Source organism: Diabrotica virgifera, chromosome 3 (assembly GCF_917563875.1).
Source record: "Diabrotica virgifera virgifera chromosome 3, PGI_DIABVI_V3a".
Taxonomy (NCBI): Eukaryota; Metazoa; Arthropoda; class Insecta; order Coleoptera; family Chrysomelidae; genus Diabrotica; species Diabrotica virgifera.
This window is the reverse complement of record NC_065445.1, coordinates 246,515,425-246,536,881: the sequence shown is the minus strand read 5'-3', so window position 1 is coordinate 246,536,881 and position 21,457 is coordinate 246,515,425. Positions and strand designations below refer to the sequence as shown.

At 32.2% G+C, this 21,457-nt stretch overlaps 1 protein-coding gene across 2 annotated transcripts in view; it reads left to right on the top strand.

Annotated features, from left to right (window-relative positions):
* The first annotated feature begins 787 nt into the window (after positions 1–787).
* Positions 788–21,457, top strand: part of LOC114334271 (farnesol dehydrogenase) — an 83,194-nt gene continuing 62,524 nt past the window's right edge. For both annotated transcript variants that reach the window (XM_050646020.1, XM_028284313.2), the window contains exon 1: positions 788–970. In XM_050646020.1, the coding sequence (XP_050501977.1) occupies positions 863–970 (108 nt within the window). In that variant the 5' untranslated portion in view covers positions 788–862. The remainder of the gene's footprint in view (positions 971–21,457) is intronic.

Sequence of the window (21,457 nt, the reverse complement as noted above, 5' to 3'; positions counted from 1 at the left end):
TGGGCGGTAAATTCGTGCAAATAATATAAGAATTAACAAAATAAAATATGTTGTTTATTTTTCAATTCTTTCATTCTGTATATATTAATTTTTCAAAAAAAAAATAATACCGGTATTGAAAAGAGCGTAAAAATATTTTTTAGGAAATATTTTTAACTCTTTAGTTATGTTAATTGCCAATTAATAAATGCATAACGTATCTTCACATGTACCTATGAACCTATGGGCGGCAGATTAGTGCAAATAATATAAGAATTAACAAAACAAAGGGTGAAAGAATTGACAAAATAAACAACATATTTTTACATAAAAAAAAAACAGTAAAAACACAACTTCTGGTAAACCGATTCTTCCGGTTCAAGACCTCGATCTTATTCATCAAAAAAGAACCTTGATACCAAATTTGGCTGAAATCGGACTTTTCGTTCAAAAGTTATCGTGCTATTAGTCACATATGTATAGTCGCCATTTTGAAAGCCTGCCATTTTTGTAAAAGGCAAAATCTGAGATGGACATATTAAAATTTGAACCTTGATATGAATGTGTAGTATATGTGGTACAAACTAAATGCTTCTATTATTAAATGCACAATAATTGTTTCACATATCGGCTGCACTATTTATTTCTTTTACCATTATCTCATAAAAACATTTTTTTATAATCCTGTTTTGTTTACCGACAAACGTTTTGTTGTTTAACAAGTAATTAAAAATATTGCATTGTTATTTATAATGATAAAAAGCGATAAAATCGATCAACAATGTCAGGCGGATCCCTACCACATTAATAAAAAATAAAACTGCAATAAAGATCGCGACCGGAATTAAACGGTAGGTTAGTTATTTTAGTCCTTCGTTTGAAAATGGTGCTGTCTCTTGATCGCTGGGTTGGGAAAGTAGCTGTAGTTACCGGTGCCAGTGCTGGAATAGGAGCGGCAACATGTGAACTATTGGTTAAAGAAGGGATTAAGGTACGATATTTTACCTTGATTGTATTTAGATTCTTTGAAAGTATCATCCTTGAAACACAAAGTGAATGAATTGATGTAAAGTAGTTCATTTGTAACATAAAAGTAAAAGTCATTCAGAATTCAGAAGTGTACAGGTTGTATCATTGCTCCAAAATAATATATACTGTATATATACCCCAGGCTGTGGGTGAAAAAACGTGATATAATTCAGGAATTTTTGAAACCTATCAGGTGTTGTAAAGGACGATGCCAGGAATAACTTCTACTAAAATGTAACCAAAAATATTGTGCGCTTTTTTTTATTGCGATTTTCATTTGTTAAATTTGCAATTTTTAATGATTTTTAATTTTGTAGCTTAGGATATTGATTTTAGAGAAAAACTTTTAATATAAAGTTGTAGTAAATTAAAAAACCTACAATTTGAGCTATGGTAAGTTTAATTTCGTTAATTAGTTATTGCAAAACAGTCTGCGAAAAGTCCAAAATGGCCGTTTTTTACAATTGCAATATTTATTGTACAAATAATTTTTTTTATTTTTTAAAGCTTTAAAATGAAGATCTTTCAATTCCAAACATAAAAAAAATTGTAAAGCCAGATTAACGAATTTGTTGCTTAGATATTATAAATTGTTTATCCCAAGAGGTCAAATGTCGAAGGCTATAACTTTTTGAAAAAAAAAAATCGTAGAGAGTTGGTGAAACATCCAATCTCCTTCTAAAGAGTTATATTTTCATATTCTGATGTAAATAAATGCGTAAAATATTTTTAAACCTCTAATTTTTGGGTTTGAAAATAAGGTGACAAATCTCGTTATAAACATTTAGAGCTGAAGCGGCCCTGTATAATATCCTATGAGTTTTTAACTTACAGATTATTGTTGCTGAAGATGAAACGAAGATTTTAAAAAAAAATAAAAAAAATCTACGACCAACTGAAGCCGAGATAATTTTTGGGATTTAAAATAAGGGGGCAAATTTCGTTATAAACATTTAGAGCTGAAGCGGCCCTGTATATCCTATGAGTTTCTAACTTTATATTGTATATTATAGTAAGAAGTAACATTATTACAGTAGAACTCCAATTATCCGGATTAATTGGGACCGGACCCGATCCGGATAATTGGATTTTTCTCGAAAAAGGCCTTTCCCGGTAAAGAAACGTAATTACAGCAAAACGCAATGGAGAACATATACGATATTTATTATGAAAACAATACAGTATACACAACAATATGTAAATGACAAAGTTTACATTACGTAATATTGACACACAATACTGAATCACAGTAAAATAAATTATTTTTTACAAACTTGATTTTTTCTTTTTCTCAACCTGATCCGGATAATTGGCGATCCGGATAATTGGAGTCCGGATAATTGGAGTTCTACTGTATTATTATATTTATATAACAATGAAAAAATTAAAAATATAGTTATATATTTCATATATATGTATCATTTTTGTAATATTATTTCTTCAGAAATGAAATTTCACATATAAAAGTTTATCAAGAAAAACAATTACAGTGGTAAATAGACTGTATATTATAATGGTAATATTATTAATTTGTTTTCTGTCAAAATTTAATACAAGTTACGTAAAAATTTTCCGACCGCGCGGATTTGAAGCGAACCGGGCGATTTGCAAAATTCGGCCGCCCGCAAAAGCACCGATTTTAAAAATAATTTTTAATAATTAAATGTAATTATATTTTATAATAATTTTTATTTTAAGATAATATAAGTCTTTCTTTAGTCAATGACTGTAAAATAATTTCTTAATTGTTATAAATAAAGGCACTACGACTTAAGAAAGAAAAAACAATTATCTCGGCTTCAGTTGGTTGTAGAAATTTTTTATTTTTTTTATAAATCTTTATTTTGTCTTCAGCAACAATAATCTGTAAGTTAGAAACTCGTAGGATGTACAGGGCCGCTTCAGCTCTAAATGTTTTTAAAGAAATTTGCCCCCTTATTTTCAAACCCAAAAATTATCTCGGCTTCAGTTGGTCGTAGAAATTTTTTATTTTTTTTTATAAATTTTCGTTTCATCTTCAGCAACAATAATCTGTAAGTTAAAACTCATAGGATGTACAGGGCCGCTTCAGCTCTAAATGTTTATAACGAAATTTGCCCCCTTATTTTCAAACCCAAAAATTAGAGGTTTACCAGACTAACCCAATACTGACGGATGACCTTGCTGTTATGGGTGAATATTTTCGCAAATGGAGGCTACGGCCCAATGCAACGAAAACTGAAGTGTGCTGTTTCCATCTGAATAATGCCCAAGCCAACAAAAAAACTCTCCGTTCACTTTGAAAACAGACTACTCACTCATAACACCACACCAAAATATCTTGGAGTGACTCTTGACAGAACCTTAAGTTTTAAGGAACACCTACAAAGAACGGCAGAAAAACTGAAGACGCGAAATAATATAATCCAAAAGCTATGTGGCACCACATGGGGTCCTCAGCCTCCGTACTCAGATCATCCGCTCTCGGACTCGTATACTCGGCGGCTGAATATGCTTCGCCGGTATGGCTCAATAGCAAACACACGAAGATCATTGACACCCAATTAAACCAGACAATGCGAATGATCTCAGGTACAATTCGACCAACACCGAACTACTGGCTTCCCATTCTGAGTCACATTCCACCGCCTAAACTAAGAAGAAGTCATTCTCTTCTCAGAGAATATCGAAAAATCGAGGCTAACCATCAACTACCCATCCACCATGATAAGCTTGATATCGAAATGAACAGACTGCGCTCCAGATATCCCCCATTGTTAAGGGCCACCTCCCTACATCAGGAACATTTCGACCTCACCAACGCTTGGAGAAGACAATGGGAGAGCGACTCACCACAGGAATCACACCAAATGGCCTGTATCGATCAGAAACCGCCAGGCTTTGAACTGCCCCGCAATACATGGACGGCGCTGAACAGAATAAGAACAGGTACCGGTAGATGTGCTGACAGCTTGCATAGATGGGGAAAGGCCCCTACTCCTGAGTGTGACTGTGGTGCGCAACAGCAGACCGTCCGCCACATTATTGAGGAATGCCCCCGAAGGCGGTACCCTGGAGTTTTCGATGAGTTCCTGAATGCGACCGAAAATGTTTTACAGTACCTATATTAATACATTAGATGTTCGTTTATGATACTTATATAATGTTTTATATACTTTTTTTAAATTATGTGTTCTTGTTGTATCTATGCCATACGATAAATAAATAAATAAGAGGTTTAAAAATGTTTTACGCATTTATTTACATCAGAATATGAAAATATAACTCTTTAGAAGGAGATTAGATGTTTCACCAACTCTCTACGATTTTTTTTTCAAAAAGTTATAACCTTCGACATTTGACCTCTTGGGATAAACAATTTATAATATCTAAGCAACAAATTCGTTAATCTGGCTTTACAATTTTTTTTATGTTTGGAATTGAAAGATCTTCATTTTAAAGCTTTAAAAAATAAAAAAAAATATTTGTACAATAAATATTGCAATTGTAAAAAACGGCCATTTTGGACCTTTCGCAGGCTGTTTTGCAATAACCAATTAACCAAATTAAACTTACCGTACCTCAAATTGTAGGTTTTTTAATTTACTACAACTTTTTATTAAAAAGTTTTTCTCTAAAATCAATATTCTAAGCTGCAAAATAAAAAATCATTAAAAATTGCAAATTTAACAAATGAAAATCGCAATAAAAAAAAGCGCACAATATTTTTGGTTACATTTTAGTAGAAGTTATTCCTGGCATTGTCCTTTACAACACCTGAGAGGTTTCAAAAATTCCTGAATTATATCCTGAAATCGACCTATTTTTCAACCACAGCCTTGGGTAATACAATACATAGACGATATCCATTTTCAATTCTTAAAAATCCATCAAATGGCGAAAAAACCACTGACAAGGCGCTTAATATAAGCCTTTTTTACAAAATTTAATAAAAATATTCTATTTGTATAACAAGGGAGGAAAGTGCTACTTTTCCTCCCGAGAATGAAGTTGACTGCCCGACGCGTAGCGGAGGGCAGTAATCATTCGAGGGAGAAAAAACACTTTACTCCCATGTTATACGTATGATTTTTCCTCCTTCCTCAAATATCAAGTAATTTTTTCATTTTTAAATAACTTATTTACGTATCTAACTGACAAAATTTATTAGAGCACTAAAACTAACACGTAGGTACAGTATAACTGTCAACTGTCAAATATAAGTCAAATTATTAATTGTTAAATCAAAATAACAATTTACTGTTTTTACCATTCTACAAAATATATGATGCTGTATAAATAAACGGTAAAATGTATAGGTACTTACGTAATAGATAATAGATGACGTCATACCATGACGTCACTTTTATTTTTCCTCCCTAGGGAAGAAAAGTACTTTCCCTCCCTAGAAAGGACAAGTACGACTTTGCTCCCTACAATCAGGTCAGGAAAAGTTTACTTTCGGTAGAGGTAGGTGGAAAAATGTCTTTCTTCAATTGGGTGATTGGGCACTCTTATACAGGTATTCAAAATATACCCATATTTCATCTCAATACTCAATACTCAATAAAGACAATAATATCGTCTAAAATAGATTTATGGTATACAGCCAACCTAGGGAACTTCCCTTTTAGTTTATATATGACAGTATGGTCAACTTGGCGCTACAATACTTGCGATTAGCCACACAACGGAGCAACATAAAGCTGGACATATGGTTCATTTCAAGATGTTTACATCATAAAGTCTTCCTTAACATTTTGTAGAGTTAGAACATCCAATAATGTACATCCTAACATCAGGACCTCCATGCAGATTAAACTCATGAAGAAAGAGATTTGTAAATATTACAGTAAACTCAATTTAACATCGGCGTTTAGCCTGTTTAATATTATTTTTAAATAATGTAAATTGAATTTTAAATTCAACCATTGTTTGGTTCTGGGGCTATTTAGCAAGTATGTACGTAAGTAATCTAACCACACTTTTTAGCTTTTAAAAATTTCAACCATCTTTCAATTCTAATAGTGGGATTACTTATTTTATTGTAGATTCACTGATGATGGACCGATAGGTCTGAAAACGTTCTGAATTGGACATATTTTATTCAATCCATTGGGATTTTTTAAGTTTTAATAAATATACCAATTTACATAGAAGTGGTTTTACTTCTTGTTAGAGTTTTTTATTTACATAATTATTTATACAGGGTGCTCAAAAAAAAAATTTAAAATAAATTAATTGGGACAAAAAAATACATATAATTTATTTAATTCTAAATACATTTTACTCTTGTCCGAAAACAGGGAAAAGTTTTTCGCTTAAATTCAATATGAAAGCTGCTACCCACTTGCCCCTTGTCTGTTTGAACATTTAATTTAAGCGAAAATCAATGTTTATTTTTCAAATGATCATTTTTTCTGTTTTCTGACAGCAGTAAAGTGTATTTTGCATGAAATAAATTACATCCATTCTTCTTTTTGTTTCATTAATTTAATTCAAAAAATTTTTGTTTGGGCACCCTGTATAAATAATTATGTTAATGTTTATATTAGAGACTCCTATTCTCATTTAAAAAAGTCATCGATTACGTCATCACGCCCAGATGGATGACGTCACTAGTATTATATATGTTACGGACAATGACGTAAATCCGGCCAAAAACGTTATTGGTCGGCCAATATCGACAATGGCCGGTTGAATTGGTCATTGTCGACAATGGCCGGATATTAACGTTATTGTCCATATAAACTGGACATTGATGATAATTTTAAATTCTTGATAACATTTCTATCATTGCCCGGCCAATTTCGACAATGCCCGTTGTTAATCGGTCAATGTTGAAATTTTGACTAAAAGATAGGTTATGTGTAGGTTTACTTCATGTGTGTATATTGTGTATTGTTTTCGTGCTGAAATTACTCGAAAATTTATTTAAGGTGATATAGTAGCGATCAACAGGTAGCCAAAACGCGTTCCAAGATTGCGGCTATAATTTTGAATATTTTTTCGAGATATTTGGCACACGTATTCGTAATATAATAAAGAGTGGCGGTACAGAGCCCAATTTGAAAAATATATTAATATGTGGAAATTACTCTGCAGTGGTGTCATCGTGTGGGAACGCGTGGGAACGCCGTTCCCGCACTGGTTAAGAAAAGAAAAAAAAATAGAGAATTTAGGTTTTGTAAACAAAAATTAGCAGTACGTTCCGGCACTGCGTTCCCGCACTGCTAATTTTGCCATGACACCACTGTTACTCTGTAATTAAATACAATATTAAAAAAACGAGCCTGTACCGCCATTAAGAAGAACAAAAAAATACACTTTCTTCAAATAAAATTTTTATCCGATGCCTAGATTTTGTGTCATTTTGGAACTACTAATGAAATAAAAAATTTTAGTAGTTCCAAAATGACACAAAATCTAGGTATTGGATAAAAAATTTTATTTGAAGAAAGTGTATTTTTTTGTTCTTCTTAATGGCGGTACAGGCTCGTTTTTTTAATATTGTATTTAATTACAGAGTAATTTCCACATATTAATATATTTTTCAAATTGGGCTCTGCACCGCCATTCTTTATTATATTACGAATACGTGTGCCAAATATCTCGAAAAAATATTCAAAATTACAGCCGCAATCTTGGAACGTGTTTTCGCCACCTGTTGATCGCTACTGTTTCCTCTTAATAAGTGTTATGATGGATTTCAACGATGTGCGCACTCGTTTTAATAATAATTATATAAACTTAATAGTCAAGTCAAAACGTGATGACAGTAAATCATTTTTAAACTGTGACGAATACAATAGCCGAATAAGTGAAATTAAAGAAGCGAAAAATATTTTGAGAACACCGGATGCTAAAAAAACAACAAAGCACTATAGAATGAAATTCAATTATCAAGCCAGCTCCCGCCAGCCACCTGACTTTTGGAAGTTTAAACATTAATTTAAGCGAAAAACCATTGTTTATTCTTCTTTTTTTTGTTAAATAATTTAATTAAAAAAAATTTTTTTGGACACCCTTTATAATTAATTATGTAAGTGTTTATGTTACTGAATAGAGAATTGAATAATTTTTCAAATAAGGTAGCACACGACCCCTATTGTCAGTTAAAAAATCATCGATTACGTCATCACACCCAGATGGATGACGTCACTATTATGCCATATATGCCAAAATATCATAATTTAAAAATAAAAATCGACCTGTTTCGAGATTTTTCCTTAAAGTCGCCGGTTTACGAAATAACGAATTTATTCCTTTCATTTGCACCATACTGTATATAAAAATATTATTATTTCCTTGTTTGTATTTATGAATATGTTACCCATATTATGATAAATAAAGACGTTTTATTTGTTTTTAATAATTATTCTTATATTTGTGCAACTACTTTCAGAAACATCTTAGTATCTCATTTTAAACACTTATTGACGTACACCTATTGACTTCTGAGGCATCGATTTATCAACATTGGCCATTTGCTTCTGGCCAGTGTCGTTATTGACCGGTTATTGATGAAAAATCTAATTTTACGTTAAGTTTTTACAACATTGGCCAATATTTAAGGTTATTGTCGTTAATGGCCGGGCATTGTCGTTAATAACTAAGGAAAATGGACATTCACGACAATGCCCGGCCATTAACGTCAATATCCAATTTACATCATTGATCGTAACATATATATTCCAAATATACATATATCATACTCCCTTCATACATACTTCATACTCCCATACATATTAAGTATAAAATCCCCTTCTTTGCTGTCCACAAGGAGTATTGTATCGTCTGCATATATGAGATTATTCACTAATATTCCCTTAATTGATAGATAGGCCTTCATTGGTGTATTCTATTTAAAAACAATAGTGCCTCTTTAAACATTTCTTCTGAGCACATATTAAAATCTCTATAATCTATCTATACTAACATCACATTATAATATGCAAGAATTCTATTGTCATAATTTTTTTTTCATTTTAATTACTTAACGTTTTTAATTTGATTTTTGTTTTTATTCCTTCATACTCCTTCCTATTTCCTTCCTTCCTACTCCACCCCCTATTAAAACAAAAAAATGTTTAAAACTATAAAATAAGATTGTACCTATTGTGCCGATTTCGTCCTTTAAGTGCTAATATACATACTGTTATAAGTTTTTATTATAACCTAATTACAAATGTATTTTTATTCTTGAAATAATTAAGTTTAATAATTAGCTGCAGTAATTTTACTTGTAATTTCAAGGCTTTTGTTGAGTAGGTCAAACCAGTTTCGAAAACAAATTTTATTAATCTTATCTTTGCGACCTCTACATGTTAATAATAGCTTGCAAACTTCACGCTATTATTTGTAAATAATCAATGAGTAGGTGTGTATCTACGTAAGCAAATTTTAGTGTCAACATTAATATCACAAGAGAGTGAGAATAAATTGAAAATATTGCTACAATTTTTCGAAAACTTGATGTTTGTAATAGACACGAGAGCCCGCAGGGCTCAAGTGACTATTGCCGAATGGCAACAAATTTGAGAAACTAATTGGAGCATTATTTTTTTTATTTATTCTGACTATCGTGTGATACTCGACAGATTAATTTTTATTATGCAATGTTAAATAATTTTTATGGGGAAATTTTTGAGAATAAATTTTATGTCAAAGACCAAGAGATCATAAATTTTCATCGCCCTGTATATAGCCAAAATTTGTAAATAATACAATTAGTCGTAAGCAGTGTTTCGTGGTAAAGAGGAAAAGTGTAGTGATAAAGATCTTACGAACGGACTTAACAATTCCAAACAATGGAACTAAATTACGATCGGTTTTAGAAAGTGGATGTATTAGCGGTTGGAGTGAACAATAGAACGTTTCTAAATGGTTTCCCCGAAAGCAACGACGGTAAACAGATTTGTTTAGTTTTAGAATAGAGGGTTTTTTCTAGGATATAAGAAAGAAGTTAATTTTAATATCTCCTGGAAATTTGACAAGACAGGAAATTTGTATACAACACTATTTGTTCTTAAGAAATGAAAGTAGGGAGGTAATGTTGAGAGACCGATGGAGGGAGAATAGAATGGTTGAGTCTGAGTTTGATGAGTTAAAAAGTTTAAGTGTATAATTAGGATCTGAAGAGACTAGTCGAGTTTGGAAAGTAGTGATTTTGTGTAAAGTGGTGAATTTGGTGGCCGTGTAAGCAGATTTCTGTAGAGACGAGATCGTGATCGAGTGGAGAAGTAAAATCTCCTCGTGTCCGAATAGATTCCAGTTTTCTGTCTGAAACGAGTAGCCGGTTTGTATCAATTTTGCACAAGATATCGAGCTGAGAGAAAAAATCTTTGAATTATAAAGATTAATATTATTTGTATCGAGTCAGAGACTAAATTGAGCAGAGATTTCAAGCGAGTGCTGTTTTGTTTGGGAAACAGTTTGGACAAGAAGAACAGTTGCAGCATTCGAGGAGCACGTGTGGGAGAAACGAGGATAACACAATCCATGAGAAGCAGTTAAGAAGATAGATAAGGTTAGTCAGATTATTTGTGAAAAGAGAGAGTTGTTTGATATTACATACCATATTTGTTTTTTGTCAATTTAACAGTTTTGCAGCATAATTTATTCATTCATAAATTCAGAGAGGACATAATTAATCTATTTAATAGGTGAAAATTAAATTTTGTTTTTTTTATAATAATACGAAAAGTCCACCGAAACATTTAAATAAAATTTAAATTCATCGAGGTTCGGTGGAACCTCGATTATCCGTCAGGCCACCGGACCAAGGGTATGACGGATAATCGAAAAGACAGTCAACACAACATTTAAAAAAATAAAAATTCATAGTACCTACATATAACATAACTCAAATTGTATCTGTATGTTTTATTTGAAAATAGGAAGGGGGATTTACACTAATACAGTCGAATTAATTTGATTTAAAATATTCCGAAATCTTTGTTTGTTTTATTGTTACTTCACATTTTGCAACGGCTGAATTTCTTAATCGACGTAAAATCATCAAATCTAATAATTATTGTGCCGTGCGTTTTTATTTTCGGCTTGCGAATCTAAAAATAGAACTCTAAGCGTTTGGCCACACGGTCTATTTTTTACGGCTGCCGTAAGAGCCGTAAAAATCAGCGAGAAAATGGGTCCCACGGTGAGAATAGTAGATGGCCAGACTGAGCTGTAAAATATCGCACAGCAACAGTCTGGCCATCTACTATTCTCACCGTGGGACCCACTTTCGCGCTGATTTTTACGGCTATTACGGCGGCCGTAAAATATCGCCCGTGTGGCCAAACGCTAAAAGCACGGTATCATTTATCATTACCTATTTAAATTGAAATTTAATCCAGAGCCCTGAATAAGAACAAAAATTATTTACATAAAAAATGCGGTGATGGCATAACTGCATGTGTACATTTCAACGAATTTCGTTTGGCTTATCGCAATGCTCAAACAAAATGGATTGATGACTAAATTTTTACTCATGTAGTAGATATGTTACAGTTCAAGTTGATTCTCAGTTAGAGTTGACTCCAACTAGTTGGAGTCAACTCCAACTGAAACGAGCAGTAAAAGTTGATTTTAAAAATTTAAATCAACTTTTACTAGTTGGAGTTGACTCTTCCTGGATCGATTCAGTAAATGTTGATTATACGAGAATCTCAAGTGCATTTTTGATGAGTGTGCGTTTCTTTGTTTTGACCGTTTCAACTACTTATTAGTATAGTCTGTAACGTCGCCCCCGTTAGGTAAATTATTCTGATTCGATTTTTTGCACAAACTTACTCAAAGAAATCTTCTTCTTCTTCTTCTTGACTGGCTTTACAACTCGGGGTGAGTCTTCGCCGCATCCACTATGGCCCTCCATCGTCTGCGATCTTGCGCTGCGATCAAAGAAATACATCCGTATAACAATCCTTATAACAAATACACAGAGTGTCACGCGGTACAGCGGTCGAAAAATTGTTTAACCAATTTCAGTAAAGTCAGTCAGTAAAGTGACTCTTTATCGAACGAGTCTGATATTACGAGCAGAGGAACAGACGCGTTTGATAAAGAGTATTGAGGTGGTGCGTACAAAATTGTATCGATAATCATAAAAAACATAACACTTTCTTACAACTTTGAGGAAATTTTTTTAATTTTAGACGAAATAAAAAATTCGTATGACAGTAATGACAGTAATGACATATGACTTTTGCATGATGGCCGGTTTTGATGTTTAATCGATAGTTATCAATATTGTATACCTACCTAATTACTAAATCTATAAAGTTTTGATTTATTTTGTATGAATATAATTGCGAAACACAACAGAATTTTACTTTTTGACAAAAATTTTATTAATAATAAAATAAATTTTGTACAATATTTTTAATAATTAAAGTAAATAAATTTTAATTTCACTCAAATAAATAATCGATTGCTGCCATTGACCACTTACATTCAATCTCGGTTAATTTGATTAATTATCGCGGCAGGTAAAGTAACATTCTTCTTTCAATACAACAAAGTGTTACTTTACTGCCGAAAATGAGGGCAAATGAGTACAATAATGAATGATTTTAGTGAAGTTCGGCGATAAACAATGATTTTAAATAAATTCGCAAAAATACATAGTTTTTTCACTTCGTACAAATTTTTTTTAGATCCTTTGGGCCTTTTTTCTCTAAAATTGACTGTTGTCGAGTTATTAGCGACTTAAAATTTGAAAAACGCCAAAATAACCATTTTCAAGGTTTAATAACTCGGTTAAAGATAATTATTGTGAAAGTCCAGCGAGCGGCCGTGGAGTAACGGCATAATCGCTGGCCTCATACGCCAGTGCACGTGGCTTCGAGCCCTGCTAAAGACAAACCATTTTCATTTTTAATAATGACACGAGCCGTCTCACCGTGCCTCGGAGAGCACGTTAAGCAGTCGGTCCCCCTGGGCTAGTGTAGATCGACACTAGTTACTTGAAACAGGGTTAAAGATGTAATTGGCACCGGAACTGTCCGAAAGGCAAAAATGCCATACGATATTATACATTATGAAAGTCAGAAACTAAAAAAAATCAAAGATTAAAGCTACCTCTATAAGATCCTGAAGAAATTTTTGTCATTATTTCATTAATAAGATATTATTTTTAATTATCAACAATGAGCGCTAACCGTGTATTGAGGCGGCCGTCAATGTGAGTGCGAGTGAGATTCACCATTGGATGGCTGGAATGGTGCATCTCTTTAGCACTCACCATTGACGGTCGCCTAATACGCACTTAGCGCTCATTGTTAATAATTAAAGATAAAGCTTAGTAATAAAATAGTGACAAAAATTTCTGCTGGATCTTGTAGAGGGGGCTATAAACTTTGATTTGGTCACTTTCTGACTTTCATAATAATGGATTTTAACCGAGTTATTAAGCCTTGAAAATGGCTATTTTCGCATTTTTCAAATTTTATATCGCGTATAACTCGACAACAATCAATTTTAGAGAAAAATCACAAAATACCTTTTTTGCTCAGAATAACCCAAATGATCAAAAAAAATTGTTCGAAGTGAAAAAATTATTTTTGTGAATTTGTCTAAAAAAATTGTATAAAAAACAATGTATCGATCAAGGTACTGCCTGGCACCCAGTAGATTTGTTATAAGGACCTCTTTTTGAGTAAATTTACCTAACGGGGGCGACGATACAGCCTAGACTAATTTGAACATATTCAGTAACATTTAATTTCTAGAATCGGCTATTTGTGTGAATCAGAATCAACTTTTACTAAATGGCATTGGGAAGCGTATACTTTTCCTAGTTGGAGTCTACTTTTACTAGTAAATGTTGAATATAAATCTTCATTTTATATTTATAATCAACTTTTACTGAAACCAGCCGGTAGAGTTGACTCCAACTAGTTGGAGTCAACTCCAACTGGATAATAAACTTGAACTGTAACAGATATAACTTATGTATGGACCCTGACGGTTAACAGAGGTTACGGTTAATAGAGAGACGGATAATCGAGGCTCCACTGTAGTAGAATTACAGATTATGCATTTTTAGTAGATAAAATATTTTTACGAGAGAACAAAGTTTTAGCATATATTTTGAATCTTATATTTATGGTATAGTATATGAATAAGTAATATTTATAAAATTTATATGATTGTGAGCATATTTATTTTCCTTGTTTTGTCCTGGATAAAGTAGAAATAACTATTAGATCAGGCGATTAAATCAGAAATACAACATGCTATAAAATTGGCAAAAAACAAGAAAGCCGTTGGTTCCGACAACATACCTACAGAAATGTTACAGCTCATAAATGAGGAAAACATTGGAATACTAGTCAAACTTTTCAATGATGTTTATTCGACTGGTGATATCCCTGAAGATTGGTTAAAGTCCGAATTCATAACCCTACCAAAAAAACAACGTCCGAAAAACTGTAGCGACTATAGAATGATAAGCCTTATGAGCCACACCTTGAAAATCTTTCTACGTATCATCCACAGTAGAATCAGAGATAAATGTGAAGAAGACCAGGATGAAACACAATTTGGCTTCAGAAATGGACTGGGAATCCGGGACGCACTCTTTGCACTAAATGTGTTATTGCAGAAATGCTGAGATCAAAGGAAATACGTCTTTGCTGTATTTATTGACTATGAGAAGGCCTTTGATCGAGTACAGCATCACAAATTAATTAAAATATTGAAGGATAAAGGAGTTGATAGTCAAGATGTACGAATCATAGAAAAATTATACTGGCGTCAAACAGCGACAGCTTGAATAAATGGAAAATTAACAGAAATATGCAAAATACAAAGAGGTGTCAGACAGGGTTGTATACTGTCCCCACTGTTGTTCAATTTGTATTCAGATAGAATATTTAAGGAAGCGCTGCATAATTTGGAATGGGGTGTGAAGGTTAATGGAATTCTGATAAATACAATCAGATATGCAGACGATACAGTTATTTTAAGTGATGATATGAATGGATTACAACACCTTTTAAATGCCATTGACACAGTGGGAAGAGAGTTTGGCCTAAATATAAACTGTTCAAAAACAAAATACATGGTATTTAGCCGTTTGGCCCATCAAGATTCACGGTTATTTTATTTATTTATTGACGGGATTACCCCATTAAAAGTTATACAATTAACAATAATAAGTTTACGAGCTAAATATGTACTAATAATACTTTAACATTATAATTAGATTAACATTTAATAATTATAATTAGATAACAAATATTAGAATAAGAATAGGTAGGTACTTGTAACCTTAGAACTAACAAAAAGAAAATTAAATAAATACTCTATTTAAATTATTTTTAAACATATTCAGAGATATATCAAAAATTTCAATGTGTTTGTCATTTATAAGTTTACAGTAACGATCTATAGGTGAATTTTGGCCATAACTTGTGCGATGGAAAGGAATATAAAATGTTATAAAATCACCTCTTCGATTTCTAGTTTGTATATCAACATTAATACACTGTAATAGATCACAGCAATCTAAATTTCCATTTATTAAATTATACAAAAATACTAATCCTACTTGATTACGTCTATTTTCCAGTGTATTAAGTTTTAAACTGTTTTCTATTAATGCATAATCGTGATCTACAATAGTTTGACCTAATTTAAATGCACAGAACCTCAAAAATTTGTGTTGAATTTTTTCAACAGTCATATTATGAACTGCATGGTAAGGAGACCATACTATAGAGCCATATTCAAGTTTAGATCGCACCAAAGAACAATAAACTCCTCTTACAGTGTCAACTGAAAAATTACTACAGTGTCTCAAAATAAATCCTAACATTTTTGAAGACTGAACTGTTATGTAATTAATGTGTTCAACAAAACTCAAACTCTCGTCAAAAATCACTCCTAAATCTTTAACTTTTGAAACATATTTCAGATCTTCATTATTTATTTTATATGAAGTATTGATCTTCCTATTACCTTTGAAAAAACTAATGTAACAGCATTTTGAGACATTTAGGTTGAGTTTGTGTACTGTACACCAATGTGTCAATCTATCCAGGTCTTCCTGCAGAAGGTGTTGGTCCAAAGGACTAGAAATTATCTTTGATATTTTAAAATCGTCAGCAAAAGCTAAAGCATCACTGTTTTCAAAGCAGTCGAAAATAGAATTCACAAACAGATCAAAGAAAATCGGTGAGCAGTGCCCACCCTGAGGAACGCCCGATGTAACTGCAATAGAGTTTGACAGAAAGGATCCAACCTTAACCTTCTGCTGGTGGCCAGACAGAAAACTCTTGACCCAGGTGACTGTGATTATGCCAAAACCAATATCGATGAGCCTCTTAAGGAAAATGCTATGGTCAACTCGATCAAAAGCTTTAGAAAAGTCTGTATACACTGTATCAATTTGTTTAAAGTCTTCCATAGCATTTATTAATCTATTCTGATATAAAACTAAATTGGTAATAGTAGATCGACCCGAAAAAAACCCATGCTGATTCTTATTTATTAAATTTCGACATAACCAACTTAACTGACCACAAACCAAGCTGTCAAAAAGTTTGGGAATAGATGACTGTATGCAAACACTTCTATAGTTCTTAACATTGCTTTTATCTCCGTTCTTGTAAATAGGCATAATATAACTATTTTTCCAGTAATCAGGAAAAACAGATGTTGTTAGGGACAAATTATATAAAACATGCAATGGTTTTGTAAGAGTACAGATACACCTTTTAAGTAGAATATTGGGTATTCCATCAGGACCTAATGTGGTTTTACTAGGTAAACGCAAAATTTTATTATAAATTTCTTGTATAGAAATGTCTGCAAAGTCGATATTTTGTGAACAATTTACAGGTAAAACTAAACTATCCACAGAACTATTTTGGTCTCCAGGAGTGTAGACTGTCTGAAAGTATTCTTTAAAAAGGTTCACAATGTCTTGGCCATTTTCTGCCAACTCTTCATTATACTGCATTGAGTGAGGTAGTGAGTGATTAGACTTTAGGTCGCGCACATACTTCCAAAAGTACCTAGGATTAGTTTTGAACTCATTATTTACATGAGATATATACTGAGACCAACATACTTCTCTGACTCGTTTGCATTCTGTACGTAGTTGACAAAATCTTAGGTAATCTGAATGTAATTGTGATTTACTGTAAGTTTTATGCATTTTTCTCTTTTGAGATATTATGTATCGCAATTCTGGTGAAAACCATTTAGGAAAACTGCTAGATATATATTTTTTCAAAGGTACAAAAGAGCAATTCCCATACCCAAGATTTCATAAAAATTGTTAACTGAATCATTAATATTATTTGAGAAACATTGTTCCCACCGTACACTTGCTAAAAAATTATTAAGACCAAAATAGTTTGCATTCTTAAAATCATAGTAAAAATCATGTAGATATAAGGTACTAGAGTCTTGATTGTTAGAAAATAGGTTTAAAGTACATTCGTAACTAAAATGGTGCAAACTATCAGCAAAAATAAAATCCTTAGATTTACTAAGTTGTACATTTTTGTCATTTGTAAACAACAGATCCAAATATATATTCCTACTGTTGGGTATTTCATTTAATTGATACAGTTGCAAAAAACCAAATTGTTGAGCAAGTCCTACTGCATTCGATGTACCAGGACACTCTACTCGAACTCCATAATCGTCATTAAACCACCTAGCATCTGGTAAGTTATAGTCACCAAATAAATATATTTTATTCAATGGAAACCTTTGCAAAATATTTTCAACTGCTTCACAATGTTTATTGTAATATATTTCAGGCATCTTAGGTGGAATATACAGACCTCCAATTATGAATTTTATACTTTTAAAATTACAAGAAATAAATAATTGCTCCACAGTTACCTGTTCTATATGGATTCTAGCAGAAGATATAGTTTTACGTACATAAACAAGAATGCCACCACCTCGTGATTTTTGACTAGTTAAACTTGATCTATCATTACGGTATATATTGTAATTTTGACATTCCAATTCACTATCCAAATAGTCACAGCACAGGTTGCTCTCAACTAATACTAAAATATCATAGGAGGAACTATTCACAGCCATTTTTAGAGCATCTAACTTAGTACGAAGTCCTCCCACATTTTGGTAGTAAGCTATCAATGGGGTATTGATTAGTTTTCCTGATTTCTATGATTAATTCTTTTAGCTATAACCTTTGGTATCCCGTTTATATATTTAATCTGAAGATCAGGTTCACCATTGCTTATTCTGCGTTGCAATTCCTCCTTAGCTGACTTAAAAGCATTTTGTTGTAGCTTTGTTGAGTCATATGATATTTTAAATGATTCTAGACGTCTTTTGGAACGAAAAATGTGCTTGACAGTTTCAGAATTATTGCAAATTATCTTGATTGGTCTAGGTTTGTTGTTTCTTCCTTTCTGACCTACTCTGAGTACCTTAACAATATCTGGTACCTTGGTTTGATGCCCTACTTTCTCAAAAATCTGATGCAAAATCTGAGTATCATGTCTAATCTTATCCTGAAAATCAATAGCAGAAGACTCGGGAACATCATATACCATAAGGTTGTTTGCCCTAATGGAGCGTTCATGGGCTTCTCTTAAAATCAACTCGATGTTCGATGATACTGGAGAAGATTTGAGTTCCTGCAGTTCCCTTTTAAGACTGTTAACTTCATCTTGTAACTCACTCATTTTTCTTACTACCATTGGAGCCGATTTGAAGGCATCTCGGCACTCCAAGCATAGAAACATTAAAGTTCTTTTTTGAAGCACTACAGCCCTCATTTCAGATGCTGACATTCCAGAACATTCCTCTGTCAGATGAAAAGTCGTCCTACAGCAATCACAATATATATGCTTGTCTTGGGATGTTATCTCCAAGTTGCATTGTTTACAATCTGCAGGCATGGTTAACCTCACTTTTCTGCTTTATGATTTTTTCCACTTAAACTGCTTAAAAACTAAGAATCCAATGTAACAACAACAAAATTTATCGCTGATCAACTACTAGACATCAACTCAGGTATTTAAAAACCTCTAATTTAATGTTTTTTTGAAAAACTGTTCAAGAAAAAATAAACAAAACAACTCGCAAACATAACCTTCAAGGTTGTCAAGGTTATGTGTTGATGGTCATATAATTCAAAGAGTTCTAAGTTTTAAATATCTTGGTTGCCATATTACTGAACAACTAGATCCAGATAAAGAGATAAAATGTAGAATCGAGATAGCCCGCACGACATTTTTAAAAATGAGGTCATTCTTCTGTAATGATACCTTGCAACTTCAACTTCGAAAGCGCATGATTAAATGCTACATTTGGTCAGTCCTCTTGTATGGTGTCGAAGCATGGACATTAAAAATATCCACCATTAACCGTTTGGAGGTCTTTGAAATGTGGCTGCACAGACGTATTCTGAAAATACCATGGACGGCTATGCTGACAAATGTGGCAGTCCTTAAGAGAGCAAATGCTACCCGCGATCTGCTTGATAACATCAAATATAGAAAGATGGCCTATTTTGGACACGTAGTAAGGGGAGACCGGTATAATAGTCTTCAACTTATTATGATGGGTCAAATCTAAGGACGCAGAGGAATTGGTAGAAAGCAGGCCTCTTGGTTGAAGAATATCCGGGAGTGGACAGGAATAAAGAAAGCAGAACACCTATTTAGAATAGCTCGAGACAGAGACAGTTTCGCCATATTAATCGCCAACGTCAAGGGGACTTGATAGGGCACGTTAAGAAGAAGAAAGTAGGTAACGAGAAATACTAGAAGCCACAAACTAAAGGTGATATATTAAAATCAATTAGCCTTGAGAACATTTTTTTATTGGAAAAATTTATTAAATTTTGGTTTTGTTTCCATGAGTAGCAATTAAAATAATTAATTAATTAATTGAATTGATAAGATGCTGATCAATCTCATAACTGAGAGAAAATATGTAGCATAATAGTACATACAAAATTCAATTCTTTGTAAATAAACATTTAGTGACATTTACCCCAATTATATCACACACATTTTTCAACTTGTCAAAGTGAACAGCACAGTTTAGCAAATATCCAGACGAAGATATCAATAAAATATTAGTTAAAATTATTTATAAAGATAGTTTTATTCATGAAATAATCTTACCGAAGTAAGATATAAATAATATATTAGTTAAAATATTTATAATTACAATTTTATTTACGAAATAATCTTACCGAAGTACACTCGAGCGCTTAAAATCGCCGACTTGTGTTGTCCTCGTGACAATTTGACATTAGATGTAGAACTAAAAGTTTATTACCTATGGTTAATTTTCTTAAATGTGACAGCTGTTAAAACTAGGAAACTCGTTGTAATTAAACAAAAACAAAATACCTAAAAATTATTCCCAGTATAATAATATATCTGAACGCAATGAAAAATATTTTGAATCCATTGTTTGAATTTACTTTTGTAATAATTGATATCTAGGTTTATATGATATTACACCAAGAGAACAATTTCTTTTCTCCTAAAACACCGATTTCTTTGAGCAATATTTTTTAAAAGTTAACATATCCTATCAACTTAAACATACCGGTTCACATATAAAGAAACGAGTTTTTTAAACACAACTCAATAATTTCTTACAGATAATTTCTTCAATACTAAGAAATGCATTAATGGTTACATTTAATATTCTTATCCGAAAGTTTTTATTTTTTAAATTGAAAACTACAAATATTTTGCAGTATAAGAAATATAATGTTAAGTTAATCCATATTTATATTTGTGAACAAGAAATTTTCTTGCAATCAAATAAATATTTTAAACCACAAGAAATAATTCTTCAGAAATACCCTCTGTAGTAACTGTGGTTATAAAATAAAAACTTTGTCATTAATGCCGAAATGTTACTTTCAAAGAGATTTTCTTCCACAAAAGAATTGCGCAGATTAACTATTTATGATTTAGTCGTCAGTGTTTGTCAAGATGGCGTGATATGTTCATGTTCATATAGATAGATTTTAGATTTATTGGTGTTCTTTAAAAATTAACGGATATTTTGAAGGTACGTACATAATATAGGTATTAAATAAAAGTAAATTGAGTAATTTAAGATGTAATAATAATATTGTTGCGTATCAGAATGGTTAAAAAAGAAACATAATAGTATTTTTATATGCTTTTTAGGTATAATGATGGACGACTCTGAAATAAAGGAGCTTATTATTCTAACTGGGAAATATGCCACAATTTAAAGCTGGGACAGAATGATATAATATATATCTTCAGAACAATATTAAGAAAGGAGTTATTAACCAACTGCGGGGCTTTCCAGAAATGGTAGAACTTCATACATGTAAGTACCTTTTTAAAAATGTGTATACTTAGGTATCAACTATAATAGGTTTCTTGAATATATCGTCTTCTATAAAAATATACAATACAACGCTATATCAAACATGGCGAATGCAACGCTGAGGATATTTTCTGTTAAT